The 17,939-nt window shown below is 52.9% G+C and overlaps 4 protein-coding genes across 4 annotated transcripts; 2 read left to right on the top strand and 2 right to left on the bottom strand.

Annotated features, from left to right (window-relative positions):
• Window positions 1-29: 29 nt before the first annotated feature.
• E0L32_010187 (uncharacterized protein) lies at window positions 30-4,211 on the bottom strand (the record flags this gene model as incomplete). The annotated part of the gene is made up of 6 exons (XM_031132778.1): window positions 30-660; window positions 758-1,575; window positions 2,135-2,147; window positions 2,272-3,149; window positions 3,202-3,415; window positions 3,472-4,211. The coding sequence occupies 6 exons, from the start codon at window positions 4,209-4,211 to the stop codon at window positions 30-32; spliced, it is 3,294 nt and encodes a 1,097-aa protein (XP_030989831.1).
• An 812-nt stretch (window positions 4,212-5,023) lies between these two features.
• Window positions 5,024-7,221, top strand: E0L32_010186 (uncharacterized protein; the record flags this gene model as incomplete). The annotated part of the gene is made up of 3 exons (XM_031132777.1): window positions 5,024-5,039; window positions 5,140-6,029; window positions 6,094-7,221. 3 exons carry the CDS (start codon window positions 5,024-5,026, stop codon window positions 7,219-7,221), a joined length of 2,034 nt encoding a protein of 677 aa, XP_030989830.1.
• A 533-nt stretch (window positions 7,222-7,754) lies between these two features.
• E0L32_010185 (uncharacterized protein) lies at window positions 7,755-9,475 on the top strand (the record flags this gene model as incomplete). The annotated part of the gene is made up of 4 exons (XM_031132776.1): window positions 7,755-7,842; window positions 7,934-8,330; window positions 8,401-9,084; window positions 9,157-9,475. 4 exons carry the CDS (start codon window positions 7,755-7,757, stop codon window positions 9,473-9,475), a joined length of 1,488 nt encoding a protein of 495 aa, XP_030989829.1.
• A 504-nt stretch (window positions 9,476-9,979) lies between these two features.
• On the bottom strand, window positions 9,980-17,145 carry E0L32_010184 (uncharacterized protein; the record flags this gene model as incomplete). The annotated part of the gene is made up of 7 exons (XM_031132775.1): window positions 9,980-10,834; window positions 10,899-14,845; window positions 14,908-15,970; window positions 16,021-16,377; window positions 16,448-16,716; window positions 16,771-16,915; window positions 16,972-17,145. The coding sequence occupies 7 exons, from the start codon at window positions 17,143-17,145 to the stop codon at window positions 9,980-9,982; spliced, it is 6,810 nt and encodes a 2,269-aa protein (XP_030989828.1).
• Window positions 17,146-17,939: the final 794 nt, after the last annotated feature.

Genomic DNA, 17,939 nt, shown 5'->3' with positions numbered 1-17,939 from the left:
ACTCAATATGAATTGACATTACATGTTGACTAAGTCCCTGTGTCATGGGATAGTTCCTGCCCTGAAGCAGAGTGCCTGGCAACCATATCGTGGCCATTACTTAGTACATGCCCTGGCCCCAGCGTCTCGAGATTCACTCGTTCTTCGTGTGTGAGCTCACTCTTTGCGCTACCTATCTTGATGAATGCAAAGGCTACCAACGAGGCACCAGACAGCCCAACGCCGAACCAGAACGCGACTTTGAAACTCCCTCGGGTGCCCAGATGCTCATTGCTGGCAACAGCAAGATCTGCCAGCCCTAGAAAAAAACTGATACCGAGGGCAATGATGCAGTTGATCAGCGCTCCGGCCTCTCCCTGGCGATCCCGGGGCAGGCTGGTGGTGATGAAGATGGTAGTCACGTTGTAGATGATGTCTATCCCGACTGTGGCGCCGATCATGGCCGGCATGACGTATGCCCAATAGCTACCGTTCTCGGGTATGATGGCAAACAGGAGCATGGCTACCAAGTGCCCGGCGCCGGCGATCAGGAGGAGCATGCGGCCGGGCAGCAGGTGAAGTGTGAAACCTCCGATGGTGGCGATAATGAGCCCTCCAGCGGCCATGGGCGTGAACCAGGCGGCTGCTTGCAATGGGCCAGCATGCATAACGAGCTCGATGCTTGATGGAAATCTGGATTAGCATGTCTCTCCCAACCAAGGATCAAAGCAGGATTGAGGAGGAAGGAAGGAAGGAAGGAAGGAAGGATATAGCTTACTAGAAACTTGCATAGAACAAATAGAGACCAAAGATGCCATAAGACGCAAACAAAGTGACGACCAGGAGCTTCATGTACTTTGGTCGGAGCAGCGCAGTCGAAAAGAGCGGCTGTCTTGCAACCCAGCCTTCCACATATACCGCCAGGCCAAGGAAAGCCACTCCGAGTATGAATGTCACACAGATATACGGAGTCGCCCAGCCTCGTGGCGCATGGCCTCCATCTGTGAACGCAAACACGACAAGAAGAAGGCCGGGAACGGTCGTCACAACACCGAGCCAATCCATCCGCAGGTCGGTAGGGAGGTCGGCCTTCTTGTCTCTGGGCATGGAGAAGATGGCCGTCAGGACCGTCAAGCCCAAGACCATCGCCCCGATCCAAAAGTACCACTTCCAAGACAGATACTCGCTGGCGACGCCTCCGACGAAGATGCCAAAGAAGAAGCCGAGAGGGGCGCTGGCACCATAGAGACAGAAGACGAGGTTCTTGCGCGGGCCAGGGCGGTATACCCGTCCGAGCATCATGATGGTTGCCGGCCCGACGGCGGCTGGGCCGAGGCCCTGCAGTGCGCGGCAGAATATGAGCATCACGTAGTCGCAGCTGAAGCTGGCGATGACGGACCAGATGAGAAACCAGACGAGGCCGGCGTTGAAGACGAGGTACCCGCCGTACATATCGGCCAGGCGAGCGAACGGCAGGAGGAAGGCGCCGGTGACGAGCGTGAAGACGCTGGCGGGCCACGTCCGCGAGTCCGCGGGGATGGATAGGGCATCGCCGAGGCCCGGGAGGACGATGTTGAACCCGCTGATGAAGAATTCCTACAAGGGGGTATGTTTGTTGTGAGTTTCCTGGGTGTTTCCCGTCTGCGAATGGTTGAGAGAAGGAATGCATACCATCATCATCATGGAAGTCAGCAGGGCCGAGACGAAGCCTATCTCGACATAAACAGAGGTGAACAGTGCTGGGCGCTGGCGCCCGAGCCTGTCAAGCTCCTTCTGTGACATTGGCACCGCGTTGTGCGGCGGAGATATCCTGTTACTGGCAGGCATTGACATGTCTGGCCTCGTTTCCAGACTCCACGGGGCAATAACCGATGCGGTTGACGAGGAGAGTCTGGTCAACAGTCTCCATCCTCCCTTTGACAAGCTGCAAAGCCTGGCAACAGATAAGTCAACCGTCCCTCGACTTTCCCAGGGAGCAAGGTTGTCCCAGCTGCCCAATTAGGTTGTGCCTGTGTATGGTGGTACATCCCGGTGGCCCCTAAATAGGAACAGTTCTTCCAGTTTAGAGCATGCTCAGTAGCAACTAGCTTGGCCGATATCAAAGTTCGCCGATGGTGGATCGCGGAACTTGCAGGAAAAGTGGAAAGGGACGCACGCCAACAACAATTCTGGTTAGTTAGAATAGTAATTACTCCTACGGTGGTGTAGATTCGTTCTCTGACAAGAACTTAAAAGTCTTGTGCTATTTATTGAGATATTTGACAGTCTAGATAAGCAAGGGTCCTTATTTACATGGCCTTGATCGTCCTCTCGAATCGAGGAGGCTTGCAAATAAACTTCTGCATGTTCTCCATGCCTGGCTGGGCTCCCTTATGCCAGTACTCGTACTCCATCCATCCGTTCTCAGTCATCTGCTCCTCCATAGCCTCTACGAAACGGCCCTGGTCAGGGCACAGAGTGACCACACCGGTTTCCAGGACGTACTGATCCCACAGCTTGAGCAGTTCCTTGAGTCTCTCCGGTTCCTTCTCCGATAGGTCCTCAATCTCACCCTTGTCCGTGCTGAGGTCATACAACTGCCATCGCTCCGGGCCTTTCGGCTTGGGGATCCAGACTGCTTTCCAGTCGCCCTTGCGAATGGCCGCACGGCCGCAGGTCTCCCAGCCCTGGATGAACTCCTTGTCGTGCACTCCTTCCTTGGTACCCTTGAGAAACGGAACCATCGACTCGCCGCGCATGGTGACGACCTCACGGCCCTTGTACGTGGGCGCCGGGTGCGTGAGACCTGCCATGTCGAGGACGGTGGGCGCGAGGTCCATGACAGTGGCGAAGCGGTGGGTGATTGGCTTCGCCGCTTCTCCGCTTGCAGGCTCGAAGGACTTGGGATACTTGACGACAAAGGGAACACGAATGCCACCCTCCGTAGTGAACGCCTTGTACAGTCGAGATGGGGCGGTGGAGGCTTGTGCCCACCGCGGGCCGTACCAGATGAAGCTGTTGCCGTTGCCCAGGTTCTCAAGGCTGTTATCATAGTATTGACGCAGATGGTCCATCACGGTTGTCTGTACAATAGGGTAGGCCTCATAAGCTGCACCCTCGGCCCCATTATCAGACATGAAGCAGACAAACGTGTTGTCCAGCTCGCCAACAGACTCGAGGTAGTCCATGACCTGTCTCTGTTTAGTCAAGATAGAGGAGTTGTGGGAGGAAATCAACTCTTACCTTCCCAACATTAGCATCAATACACTCGACCATCCCAGCGAAGCATTCCATGGCACGAGCAGACTTTGCCCTTTGCTCAGGAGTCATGTCTTCCCACTCGGGAGAGTCCTCAGCCGAGACGGGGTGGGGGTTGACATCCTCTGGGACTAAGCCCATCTTCTTCAACTGTGCAAGGCGACGGAGACGTAGAGCATCCGGACCATCGTCATAAACCCTAGTGCCGGAGTTAGCAGATTTCTCTTGATCATAGACGAGCCTCGATGAGCGTACCCCCTGTAGTTCTTGATGTACTCCTGAGGCGCCTGGAGTGGCCAATGCGGTGCAGTGAAGGGGAAGTAGGCGAAGAAGGGGGCATCCTTATCCTCTCCTTCTTTCCATTCCTTCAGGTACTTGAGCATGATGTCTCCGTACCCGTTAGAGGAGTACCAACCCTCCGGGAGCTTGTTGACGTAGTGATCATCCTCCATATGAAGAGGGATTGAAGTTGCTTCAAGGAAGCGTGGAGGCTGCTCCTCATTCAATTCGGGCTGGAAAGCGTAGTGATTGCTGCAAGCTGGGAGATGGGCAAAGGAGCGCTTGAAGCCCCGTTGGTGCGGCGAACGCTCAGGCGTCAGGCCCAGGTGCCATTTACCACTCATGATGGTATGATAACCGCCATCCCGCATGATCTCGGGGAGAGCAACAACACGCTCATTCAGGTAGCCTTCATATCCCGGCATACCACGCTGCGGTGCAGTCTCAAGGGCTCCGCCCTTGGTGGTGTTCTGGCCATTGTGCATGGTCCACTCGATGAGATTTCCAAGACCGGCGATGTGATGGTCCGTACCAGTCATGATCATGGCACGCGTTGGCGAACAGGCGGCGGCAGCATGGAAGTCGGTGAACCGATGACCTTTGGCCGCCAACTTATCGACATTGGGTGTGCGGATCTCTCCGCCGAAGCAACCAACATCGGAGAACCCAAGATCGTCTGCGACGATGATGAGGAAGTTAGGGCGCTTGTTTGACATGGCGATTAGAAGAATGAATGGGCTGCTGTCCTCTATTGCTGTCTGTCTGGTCTTGATTGACCGTTCCGAGGCACCGGCACCGCCCGGGCCTTAAGTATCGTTATCGGCATCCGACACTGCAGTGTCGACACCTCCGAAATATCCCATCTCGGCCGTCCATAGGCTCTCGCTAGTCGGCTATCGGCCAAGCCGGGCAAGTGGGTGTCTGAATGGTTGACGGAAGTTCATCAGGAGCTACCTCAATCTTAACAATCAATATCCTTGTCACATCCTTGCCCTAAGAACTCGGAACGACTATCCCACTACCTAAATCCGATGGGCTTGATAGATAGTCAAGTACTTCTGTTAGCAGTCCGTCAACTAATCTGACCATCACTTGGCCGGGGTGACAGTGTGATCTACGGCCGTGGAGTGGCTCCCCGCACGGCCAAGCCACACCATCAAGCTCCAAGACAAGTCCGCCTTGGTCGCTAACGGGCTTCATCTCATGCTTCATTTCTCTCGTCTGTCGCGCCATTGCATATCATATCGCCTCTCGCCCCCGGACCTCGTTAAGCAAGAAGGCCTTTTCCCTTTACCGAGCCATTGTTTCTCGTATGGGCTGCTCCAATTGCGCTCAGTTCATCCCGATCATCGCCGTCCCCCGCATTTCCCCGCAAACTGCACCCCACACCGACACGTCGAGATCAGGGTCCTCTCTCCAACATCCTCTGCTCGTCTGTCTTTGTTGGTGAAATGGACTGTTCCGAGAGCCCACCAAAGTCTAGGGGCACCGGACGCTCAGCCCCGCGAACAACCTTGGGTTGCGTAACATGTCGCAGACGGAAGGTTCGCTGTGATCAGACTTGCGGCACCACAGGAGATCAGCAGAGGCCTCCTTGTGGTAACTGCACCAGACTCAAACTGGACTGCCATTATGCGCCTCCAGGAACAAAGAGACGACGTGCAAGGAGGATGGTACAGCCTGCTGCAGCATCTCAAGACGGCCGGAGCCCTGCGGAGGACTCTGCTGGAATCGTCCCTCAAATATGCCCTCCAAGCGCTTGCGAGCAGGCTCTTGCAACAGAAGATTTAGTGTCGACGCAGATGTTGAGCTCGTCTGGCCTTGGAATGGGCTACTTGACCGATCAAAATGTCCAAGGCAATCAGCAAACAAGTGTCTTCGGCGACCTCCCCGACATGTACAACTTCTCCACCGAGCCAGATTGGCAACTGACATTTCCTTCGGGGATGCCGTCTCCCGTCAACAGCCTGTTTGTATCCTCACTACTTCCTTGGAGAGACTTTTCAACAGACAGCTTCCTGGGTCACGGTGATGAGTCTTCAGCCCAAAATAAGCCCGATTCAAGCCTTGCGGTGCCGAACCATGAAAATCCAAAGAGACATCCAGAACCTAGTATCCCAAATACAGAGCCGGCATTAGGCTCTACTACGCGAGGCCAGCCCTCTTCGGTATCAACGAACGAGGTGGATTTGAGCTTGTTTGATGTCACAGATCACCAGCGTGAGCTTCTACAACACTTCAGCCCGGCAACAAATCCTATCCCACTTCTCGTTCCTCTTGATTCCCAATGGAGGTCGGCATATACATCTCTCATGTCGATGGCATGCGGCTGCTCATGTCTTATCAATGCGATTTGTTCCATATCCGAACTTCATTTGACTTCTTCGAGGCACGGTTCGGTTGGCCAGGCCCTTAGCTACTATGAGAAGGCTAGCACCAAGGCTGAGTCCATCCTAAACAATTCGACTCAGCGCGTCGATAACAAGCTACTTAAGCAAGCATTTGCTACGATCTTCTTGCTCATGCATGCTGAGGTGAGTGATCCAAATGATTCCCATAATTTCTTCCAACCGAACTAACGCATCCTCAACTGTCTAGATGATGGCGCAACCGCTCGCCGGACCCAAACGTTGGCCTACAACTCATCTACGAACTGCCTATCGTTGGCTGAAGCAATATGATCATAGGATAAAACTCTGGACAGGCATCAGCAGTCACATCCTCTCATGGATCCAAGTCATGGACAGCAAAGCGGTATATGCAGCCGGAATGGAGGATGAGAAGGACCGGCCGTCTCCCAGCACCGATGCGGCCGCATTGCCCAGCCCAAATGTGACCCTAGACACGAACTCGCCCATGCCAACAAATAGTGTATACATCTGCTCAGATGACGCTGGCACTCTCAGACCGGAACCTATACTTGATACAGACTACGATGACCACAATGGAGGCGATGAGAGTTTCTCGGCAGCAGAGATCGCATACGACGCGATAAACACGCCAGCCTACAAATTCTTCCTGCGATGCCAGTCGTTAATACCTCGAATCATATCTCTTGACCTGCATCATAGGCCGAGAGGCTCTCTTGATGCTGAATTCGAAGTCCTCCAGATCGGTCAGCGGCTTCGAGCCGAGCTCAAGCATTTATGGGCCAGGAGGCCTAGGGAGCTCAACGTTCTTTCTGACAGCTCGGGGCTGCGGGATGTGTTGCATCCGAGTGTCGCCAGAAAGATTACACAAGCATTTCGAATTTACGTGGCAAACTTTCATGCCCTTCGGATCATACTTCATCGGGTTGCGTTCAGTCATTATCCCACCACAGATGAGGTGAAGCAGTCGATATCGGAGATTTTACGACTAGTCAACGAGCAGCTCGCTTCTACCAGGACTGACACCGGTAACTCGGAGTCGAACTCAAGTCTGGCAGAACAGCCGACTAGCCGTATAGAATCCGAAGAGAGCAATACAGGAACGACTCCTGAAACACTATCACCTGGAACACCGTGGCTTTGGCCACTCTTTATGTGCGGTCTTGAATGCACGATGGACAAACGCCACTGGATCCTTGAGCTGATACGCAACATGAAGGCTGAGGATTCTAACGCCGAGAAAACGGCGATATTGTTGGCAGAGGTTACCAAGAGACAAGATGCAAAAGCAGCGAGAATTGATCAGAGAACTGTGCGGGCGGACATCTTTGAAGATGAGTTTTGTGTTGTTTACTAGGAATGGATCATAAAAGTCAAATAGCAGATATTGCTTTCTTCTCTTCTTTGCTGTTCTTGCCGGACTCATTTGAGCCGGGCGATGCCACCAGAGCCACCCGATTGGGCTTTGCAACATTTGCTGCAATAAGGTAAGCCGGGTGCGTATCGTACTTTTGTTTCAACAGCATAGCTTTATCGAAATCATGATGGAAAACAATACGAGCCTGCCAAGGACCCTGCAGGGTACACTTAGCTCTGGATGCCGGCCTAATTGGTTTCTTCGGCACTCGGCTATCGCCAGTCGTCTCTAATATCCCCAGGAAAGGGGTAGTGACGTGCTGCCCCATACTCCACATCACGCTAATGCATCAACACCAACCCCTGTGGAAACACAACCCATCGTTGCTGGGCACTGATCTTGATGGAGTGCGCAAGGCAGTACAAAGGGGCTCGAAATGTTCTGCAACTTCGAAGATCCAGTTTCCTTTAGACAACACTATCCAATGTTCTGACACCACACCCTTCTCCCTCCTCTCCAACACCACATTCACTATGGACAAAGGAGACACCCGAGCCTACTTCCTGGGCATCCTGGTCTGCCTGGGAGGTTTCATGTTCGGGTATGATACCGGTGTTGTCGGTAAGTTCCTTTCTTGCGCTCTTCCTTTTACCATGTTGCCATGATCGGCTTGTTGGGGAGACAACTAATTAACCTCTAACTCTCAACACAGGCGGTGCCATCACACTTCACTCGTACAGAGAGTCTTTTCGATATCTAGGCTATAACAAGTCTCAAACAACCCAGGTCAGCTCGTTGGCCGTAGGCCTTCAGCAATGCGGATCCTTCGTTGGCTGCTTCGGGATCTTTCCCATTGCCTCCCGGTGGGGGCGGAAACCGAGTATGATCTTGTCGGCGCTGGTATTTGTTATCGGAGCAGCCATTCAGACAGCCGATACACATCATCTGTCAAGCTTTTACGTCGGCCGGATCATTGCCGGTCTCGGTGTCGGCGGAGCATCGGTGCTGGTGCCCCTCTACTCGGCCGAGATGTCGCCCAAGAAGATTCGAGGGCGTATCGGAAGTGGATATCAATTCCTGTTCACATGGGGCATCTTCGTCAGCTACTGGTACGGCTTTGCTTCCTCAATGTTTCCCCACGCTGTCACTCTCGATACTTACGCAAGTCGGCTTGTACAGGGCAAATTACGCGGTAGACAAACATGTCGACCAAAACACGGCGAGGCAATGGCAAATTCCCATCTCGCTCCAGATCATCCCTGGCGCTCTGCTCGGTATTGGCATGTTCTTCGTTCCGGAAAGTGCACGCTGGCTAGTGCAGAAGGACCGCCACGACGACGCGTGGAAGTCTCTTACATGGATCCGAGCCCATAGCGGTCCTGAGGTGCAGGGCGAGTTGGACGAAATTCGCGCTACCGTCGTGGCCGAGCGCGAGGCTTCGCGAGGTTCCCTCAAGGTGGAGCTCAAGCAGAAGGTTACCATCTATCGAATGCTACTGTCCTTCACGGTGATGACTTGCCAGGTCTGTACCGGGGCAAACGCGATGGCTTACTTTTCTCCCCAATTCTTCACTCTTGTTGTTGGGCAAGGGACAGAGAACCTGTTGATCTCAGGAATCTTTGGTGCCATCAAGATTGTGTCGTGCGGCATCTTCATTGTGTTCTTGGCCGAGAGAATTGGTCGCAGAGTCGCACTGTGCGGAGGAGCCATCCTAATGTCTGCTTCACTTCTTTGCATCGCTGTTGTTCTCAAGCTCAAGCCGCCGCCGGGCAATGGAGAAGTCACCGCCCCTGGAGTTGCTCTGGTAGCATTGATTTACTTCGCAATCATTGTGTATAACATGTCATGGGGTCCGCTGGGATGGTAAGTCCCGACTGCGACACGCTCTATTCAAACCTAGATCCGCTGGAAATACTGACCGGACTGGCTCAATAGGATTTACATTGCCGAAGTTCTCTCCCCAAGAACACGGGACTTGGGAGTGGCCATCGCCCTGGGCACGCAGTGGATCTTCAACATCATCTGGTCAGTCGCGACGCCTTACATGATCAACAATATTGGCTGGGGAACATTCCTTTTCTTCGCCGCATTCGATGCGTTCAGCGCAGTCTTCTCTTTTTACTTCGTCAAGGAGACGATGGGCAAGTCACTGGAGGAGATGGAGAATGAGTTTCATTCTCAAGCTGCGCAAACCCGGCTACCAGTATCAGAAGACAAGGGTCAAGATGAATGTGAGCATGTTGAGAAGAACTGACTTCTTCGAATTTGACCTGCTCATACGATTTACTCAGCATTGAGTCTGAGTGGGACACCGAAGCCTCTGAAGGACTGCCCATGAAGGAGATCACGAGGAACAACATCTTCATCTCTGGAAGCACAATGTTAGATTCTTGTTTACAATAGTCTCAAGAAGTACTACTACCATAGAAGGGGTATGAAGCGGTCGGTTAAATGTATGATTTGACCATCTGGTCCGTAAGGACGGGTGAAATTTGCACCCTTGAACAATTATTCTAAAGGATACTGTGAAGAAACACCGTAGAAAGAAGGGTTACTTCACGTCACTTTGTTTCCAGAATCACTTTCGCAAAAGAGAAATAGTATTGTAACTATGAAAGATGGAAATAACCCCTACGCAGAAACTCGCTCCAATGTTGATGTGGTATATTGCGCGACAACATCCCAAGAACGAAAGAGACAATGAGAAAACAAACGCCGTAGAGGAGAATTTAATGATAGTGGGTTCTGCAAAACTGCATCACTCGTTGGTGGGAAGGGCTGGAAGCAGTTTGCTTCTCTCAGCTGCGGTGCTGGCTAGCGCATAAATGCTTGGCTTGTCGTTCATCTCAAACACTGAGAGTTCTGCGCGGACTTCCTTTGCGAACCAAGCGCGCAGACCTACAGCAACGAGCGAGTCGACACCATAGGCGTGCATTGCCTTTGCTGGGTCCAGGTTGGACAGCTCGACACTGAGAACTCGCGATAGCTTGAGCAACAGCGCGTCGAGCACAATCTTCTCAGCTTCTGCCAGGGAGGATACGCCGGTTAGCAGCGAAGACAATTGGACATCTGTCCTGCCTTCCTCCTTGTTGCTTGCTGAGGTGGTGATGGTCCTAGGCCAGATGTGGCTGAAGAGTTTGTCGCTTGCCCACGGTGGCATTTCGGCTCCTTCAAAAGCAGTGTCTTGTGGCAGCCACAGGCGAGGAACAACTTGAGAATAGATGAGCGGTGTCCCTTCTTCTCGAGGCCGGCAATGATAGTCAAGGACGGCATGTACTTCGTCTTCCTCAAGGTGCGACCATCCCTTGGAAAGTAGCTCGTCTAGCAGAGCCGCCTTCTCAGCCACGAAACCAATGTCTGAGATGACAGGAAGGTTCAGTGCCACGACTTGCTCGCCCCGTGACACTAATTTTCGAGCGAAAGCATCGAGGAATGTGTTTGCCGCGCCATAGTTTGACTGGCCAGGGTTGCCGGTCAGAGCTACAGTCGAAGACAGCAATATGAAAAAATCAAGATCTCTTCCGAGAACCTCGTGCAAGTTCTCTGAACCTTGCACCTTGGCTCGAACGCCAGTGTCCCATTCTTCAAATGTCATGCTCGTGAAAGCGTTGTCCTATTTCACCTATTAGTTCATCTGTTCAATGAGTACACTCGCGAAATTCTCGATCGCGACTTACCCTCAGTACCATGGACCCTTGGATGCAGCCCTTGATGGGCGGCAGAGTTGACAAGCATTCGGTGATCGCCGTCTTCAAGGCATTGAGATCTGTGATGTCACATGGTGGTGCTGCCACCCTGTCACAGACACGCTCAAGATCGTCAAGGACCTCCCGAGCAGCTTCATCGCGTGGTCCGGACCGGGACAGGAGGATCAAGTTCTTGGCTCCTCTCGATGCCATCCAGAGGGCAGTGGATTTTCCAAGGCCTCCGAAACCTCCAGCAATGACGTATGATGCATCAGGGTCGAATCGGCACAACCCCTCCTCACTTGAGCTGGATTGAGTCGCCTGAGCCAACATGTGCTGTGTCATGTAGTCTGCTTGCACAAGGCGAGGGACAAGGATCGTGCTGCCATTGACCCGGAACGTGTTGTCAGTCTCCCCGATGCGTACAGCCTGCAGCAGCTTAACACAGCTTCGGCTGATGCCGTCTGCTGGGACATCCTTATCGAACGACACAGTGACAACATGAAGGTCGGGTCGTTCTTCCCTGATGCTCCTTGCAAAGCCTGTCACAAGCTCTACGTCCGGAGATGGAACGAGATCCTCGCCACCCTGGGTTACCCAGAAGACCTCCCTGCAGTCTCTGATGACCTTCTGCATGATTGGGAGAGTCTCTTCGGTCAGATTCTTCAGCAACGGGCGGTCAAGTTCAGTGAGCATAATACAGGTCGCCTTTTGCAGATCCTTCTCCCGCAGATAGTCGAGCGTGACCTGCTCAATTGGGCCCTGCTCTGTGATGGCTGACGAGATCTGGCCTGCAACGCTCTGTTGCAGAGTTGAGGTCGAGTCTGCGATGATATATGTCACTGGGCTCGATGAACGTGGTTGAGCCTCATTGGGTACCCCGGATACCATGATAGAGCTGACTTGATCCGCGGCATCAGGGAAGTCATTGAATACCGCGTCAAGTCCTGAGAAGCCGACATTTTGGAGATGCTTCTTCCAGGACTCGGCAGTCATCAATGGTCCCCACTCTCTGTCCGGGTCAACAGACAGCCACCAGCCAGAGAGCACACCGAAGCAGAAGCCACCCAAAAGACTGTCGACATTTGTGAGCTCAAATATTATAAGCTTGCCCCCAGGCTTCAACAGCGATCTGACGTTAGATAGCGTGTTGTCCATGTCCTTGGTAGCGTGAAGGACATTTGCAGCAAGAATTAGATCGTATGCACCGGCCTCGAAACCTTGCTCTGTGGGCTTGCTCTCAATGTTGAGAACTCGGAAGCTCATATTCTCGACCTGGTCTTTGAATGATTCCTTCGCATATTCAAAGAAAGAAGGAGAGATGTCTGTGAAGTCGTAGTGGTCGAATCGTCGACCAAGCTTCGTGAGTGTCTTCATAGCTGGCACTGTTGCTCCGCCAGTCCCCGCACCGACTTCAAGGATTCGCATTTTGGGGTTCTTGTGAGCCAAAGAATCGATGTAGTTGCACATCTGGAGGTAGCAGCGCTGAGCGCCCACGCCGTGGCGGTAGACATTCTCAGCAAGCTTGTTCTCGAAGACAACATCCAAGGGATTCAGATCTCCAAGTAGCATCCCATTAAGCGCTTGGCCTACAGCAATAGTCAATCTGCCCTCAGGGGTGCCGGCAGTCCTGACGCGCTCCTCAACATCTGAAATATCAGTGTCAACGATCTTCGAAGTGGTCCGCGCAACAATATGTCTCATCCAGGCGACGTAACGCTTGTGGAACCATTCCATCTTCTCGATGCTGGATTCAGGTGTTGCATCAAGGAATTGACGCATGTAGAGCAAAGAAAGGGCATCGCAGTCGACTGACCATCTTGAAGGATGGTCCTTGTCGTCAAGAGGAACGGAGAAATACGCTGCCGCGGCTTCTTCATCAAGGTAGGTGGGATCTCCTTTCCAGGCAAGATTGAGGGAATGCGTGATGGGCTGAGTCTCTTCTTCAGTCGAGGCATCGGGAAGGACCTGAAACCTGACGCCGGATGAGTAAGCCATTAGACGGTCTGACCCGACCTGGAGAGCTGTGAACGAGGTTTCTGCGCCTGCCTCATCACGGCTTTCGCAATGTGAGGATACAATGTAGGAGTCATGAATCAGGTCTTGACTTGCTGCCACCCAGAGCCCTTGAGCAAACACGGGAACGATGGTCTGGCGAGATGCTTTAGATGCCAAGACTAACGGGGCTAAATTGGCTTGTATGACTCCATCCAAGGTGCTTGGATGGACCAGATGTGGTTGTAGATATTGCTTGGGCATGCTGCTTCTGATTAGATCAACCTTGTTGTCCACGGTGGCCAAGATGTCTCCTGTCGATGAAACTCGTGCATTTTGCAAGGTTCGGAAGGTCGGCCCAAAGTCAAGACCGACTCGTGCGAAAGACTTGTAGATCTTGTCGACTGAAACTTTTTGTCCGTTACGATCCTTGATCTTTTGTTGTGCGGATTCAAGTAGTGAGGCAGTGGAAAGGTCTTTCGGCGAATCCTCGTACTCAGTCTGTACGAGACCGTGACAGTGTTCCCTCCACACATCATTTTCGCAAGTCCAAAGCTGGAATTCCTTCCATTCTGTAGTAGCGTTTTCGTTTAAGTCGCGATAAGGGCGAAGGTAGAAATGGGACTCGATGCCTAAGTCATCTTCGGGGACCCTCAAAGCCAGATGGAACGAGACGTTCTTGAATCTGAAGCCACGCAGAACCTTGCTTTGATCAGCTAGCTGACGACTAGCTTCGATCGCCATGACGAGCATGCCTGCAGCAGGATACAATGACTCGCCAGCGACTTTGTGATCCTGGATCCAAGGGTTCTCGGACAGGCGAATGTAATTCCTCCATGTCGCATTGTGTTCATTCCAGTCAGGGACTGGCGCTCCGAGCAGCTCATGGCGAGACTTAGACCTGAGGCGGGCGTTGCGGCTGATCCGCGACTCGGCCCAATACTCAGTAGAGTGGTTGAAGGCATATGACGGAAGGTCTGTCAGCATGACAGGGCGATCTGGGCTGGCCATGTTGTACTGATTAACCTCCGAGATATCGACGTTGAAGCCGCGGGACCACAACGAGCCAGCTGCCTCAAGCGCGGTGTCAACGGCCGACTCGCGCCGGAGAAGGACAGAGTGGTAACGGATCTTGTCGCCATCAGGTACTTTCGCAGCTATGCTTCGAAGAGGGCCCTTCAGAGCACTGTGGGGACCGATCTCCAGGATGTCACTGATGCCTTGCGGTTGCCCCATCTTGGCAGAGGGGCGTCGCGATAGGAGGGCCGTGACAGCGCTGTCAAATCGGACAGGAGATACCAGATTCTCCACCCAGTAAGAGGGGCTCTGTAGATCAGAGGGGCTGATGATTTTTCCATGAAGTGACGAAGCCAAAACGATGTCCTCGGGTGACAGGGGCGCATCAGACTTGACATCCCCCATGAACCGTAGGTAATCTTCAGACATTGGCTTCATGTAGCGAGAGTGATAGGCCAGCTCAACGTTGAGCTTGCGCGCAAATGCATTGTCCTGCTTGACCAGTTCGACTAGAGCGTCGATCTTTGTCATGTCTCCACTGACGGTGAAGCTGTCAGGGCTGTTCTCACAAGCGATTTCCAAGGCTCCATCACTAATGGTGTTGTTGATGCTCTGGATATAACGCAAGGTGGTGGGCTTATCGGCACCGACAGCCGCCATGCCCGTCTTTGGCTGTGTACCGTCCGATGCTAACTGGGCAGACAGTTTGCCTCGATAGAAGGAGATGCGCCATGCAGACTCTCGACTGATCTGCCTTGCAGCATATGCGGCGGCAATCTCGCCGGAAGAGTGTCCTGCGACAGCATGGGGCTTTACACCCCAGGTTTTCAATAGATCGACGAGTGCTACTTGCAAAGCAGTGCACAACGGCTGTGAGAACTCGGCAGCGTTGACTCGAGAGGACTCGGCGTCTTTGGAAAGCTCGTCTGTTCAAGATACGGTCAGTGGATGTGGTGTCTTGTTGTCAGGATTGGCTCCAAAAGCTTACAAGTCAGAGACCATGAACAGCCAATATCGTTCAAATATGTGTCGGCAGCATACAAGCTCGCCTGGAAGGCTGGATACACCATGAGCTCCCTACCCATCGTTGCCCACTGTGCTCCCTGTCCTGTGAAGATGAATGCAAGTCGAGGTTCGGGAACCGCTCGAGTAGCAGGCTTCTCGCCAATTGATGCGCCCAAGTCGGAAACACTCTTAGCCAGGCAGAACGACCTCCACCCATACTGAGTTCTCTTGTGCGAGAGGGTATAGCTCAAATCTCGGAGGAACTGCGCATCGGTTGACAATTCGCGTTTCTTGCTGGAACTTTGCGCAAAGCACTGACGGTACTGTTCTCCGAGTCGCGCAATTCCGCTCTGGTCGTAGGAAGAAAGAAGGAATAGGCGCGAATGAGAGAAGAGAGACTCGGGCAACGAAATTGACTCTGTATGTGTGGAGCTCACAGTCTCCTGTACTTGACCTGCTGCTTCTTTTTGCTTGCCAGCAGTATGCTCGTTCCGAGGCTTCACTTCAGAGATGGCAGCGATCTCAGCAGCGCTAGCCCCATCTTCGTTGTCTGTCGAGGGCTCATAGTCTGAGACAACACCGGAATCAGTGTGCTGATGTCTAGACGAGCTGAGAGTTGGAGACACATCCCCTCGGACGCTGATTGGCAGGATGTTCTTCGGCAGGGTTCGATGAAGTCCGAGTAGACGATGATGCTTAAGAAAATGCAGGGCATCGTCCATGATTACGTGGGCGTTTGTACCGCCCACGCCAAACGAGTTGATGGACATCCGTCGTAGTCCTGACTGCGGCCACTCGGTGGCCTGGGTTGGAAATGCTAGGTTCCAAGAGTCTTGTATTCGTGGGTTTCTTTTCTCAAACCATGTGTTGGCAGGAATAACACCACGCTCTAGGGTGAAAACACCTTTGATGATAGCTGCAACGCCAGCGGCTCCCTCAGTATGTCCGATGTTACTCTTCAGCGCTCCGATGTAGAGTGGTTGATCCGCGGATCTATGTTGTGTGAACACGTCGCTGATCGCACTAGCTTCTATCGGATCACCGACCTTGTGTCAAGTTAGTGTCGAGCCAAAATGGGTGGACATGGTTCACTGACAGCAGTTCCTGTACCATGCGCTTCGAAGAAACGAGTCACAGAAGGATCTAGTCCTGCGCGAGCATATGTTTGTCGGATGAGCTCGGCTTGAGCAGCCTTTGTAGGTGATGTGATACCGGGAGATTTGCCATCTTGGTTGGAGCCTGTGTTGCGGATGACGGCACGGATAACATCACCATCACGAATAGCGTCCGAGACTCTCTTCAGGACTACAGTGCCGAAGCCCTCGCCGCGAGAATATCCGTTGCCTCTCGAGTCAAAACTGTAGGAGATACCATCTGGACCCAAAACACCGGCTGTATCCAGGAGCAGAGGGAACTCCTGCGACAGGATAAGGTTGCAGCCTCCAACAATTGCCTATACGAATTGTGAGTACATCGGGTGTCATAAATGCGGTATCTGGTCGGGGTTCTTCTTCTCAACTTACCATGCTTGCCTCCCGCAACTTTAATGAATTGCATGCCTGGTGCAACGCGATCAAACTACTTGAGCAAGCAGTATCTATTGTCATGCTTGGACCTCTGAGATCAAAGCACCACGAGACTCTGTTGCTCAGCATACTGTAGACCGTCCCAAGCGCAGCGTATTTCGAAGGAACGTCGATGTCCTTGACAGTCATTCGCTCGTAGTCAGAGTACATGCAGCCGACGTACACACCAGTTTGTGAGCCGGCGGCTTGATGCAACGAAATGCCAGCTTGCAAATTGTCAACCATGTAGTAGAATCTTTATGGTACAAGCATGTACATACCATTTTCAAGTGCCTTGTATACTGACTCGAGAATCCCTCTTTGCTGAGGATCCATGCTCCTCGCCTCAGCGGGAGTGATGGAGAAGAAGGGAGCATCAAATGCGGATATGCTGTCTTTCAGAAAGTGCCCGCTACGAACTCTAGTCTGTTGACTGTCAGTCAATACTGCAGCGACAGCTCATGGGGCAAGGCAAGACCTACCGTGCCGGGTCTGTTGGTGTCAGGATGATAGAAGGCCTCCGCATTGTATCGCTCTGGCGGTATGTCCGTGTGAGCAGAGCGGCCGGCGAGGAGGAACTCGTAGAACCTCTCCGCAGTGTCGCCATCTCCAGGGAACCGGGCATCAAGGCCAATGACGGCGATTGGTTCATCCATCATCACGTCACTACACTTTGATTACAAGATTTGAGGCTCAAAGACCCTCTTCCCGGAGTCTGGAGAGAGGAGGTAGCTCTTAAACAACTGGCACGAGCAAGTCTACCCCGACTTTTACATACTACTGCAACACTGCCTCTAGAGGAGAGTCATCCGCACATGAGTGGCCACTCATATGCGGACTCAGGAAGCCGATAGATACAGACATACCCACTGCGGCCAACATTCCTTCCTGGGCTGAGCATGATGAACTTCCGTCGAGCGTATTGCTTGATGCCACTACGGGACGCTATCGTGGGCCGGTGTCAGACCGGGAAACCAATCATCTTGTCGGCTCAGGACTTGCCGAGGAGCCAACAGTACGAAAGTAAACAACATGCAGGATGCTGTTGCGCTCGCCTGCCTCCCGTCCAGGACTGATCGGGCGTCCTGCATCCAACATGTGCCGATGGGTCCTCCCGCCTTTTACATACATGTCCGCGAACTTGCCCGTGGAATCAAGCTCCCTGCTAGATGGGGACCTTGAACGTCATACGTTTGCAATTGCCTGGTTCCCAAGAGCCAACCTGACAGGCCAGGGAGGCCATGTACAAAAGGCCGCACATCGGACATCGCGGGCGCTGGGTGGATCGACCGAGCACCAAAATCCTTTTCGTACCCTGGTCCGATGCTTTGATCGATACTGATGCGGCCCAAGAGTGGCTCGAGTGGGTAAGCAAACACGGATTTGGCAGGGATTTGCTGGTCTTGCAGCACCCGATCCACTGCAAGGATCTCTCGTTTTTGCTCGGTTG

The sequence above is a fragment of the Thyridium curvatum genome, assembly GCF_004353045.1.
Source record: "Thyridium curvatum strain D216 chromosome Unknown NODE_80_length_188492_cov_79.389520, whole genome shotgun sequence".
Lineage (NCBI taxonomy): Eukaryota > Fungi > Ascomycota > Sordariomycetes > Thyridiales > Thyridiaceae > Thyridium > Thyridium curvatum.
This window is presented reverse-complemented; position numbering and strand designations above follow the sequence as displayed.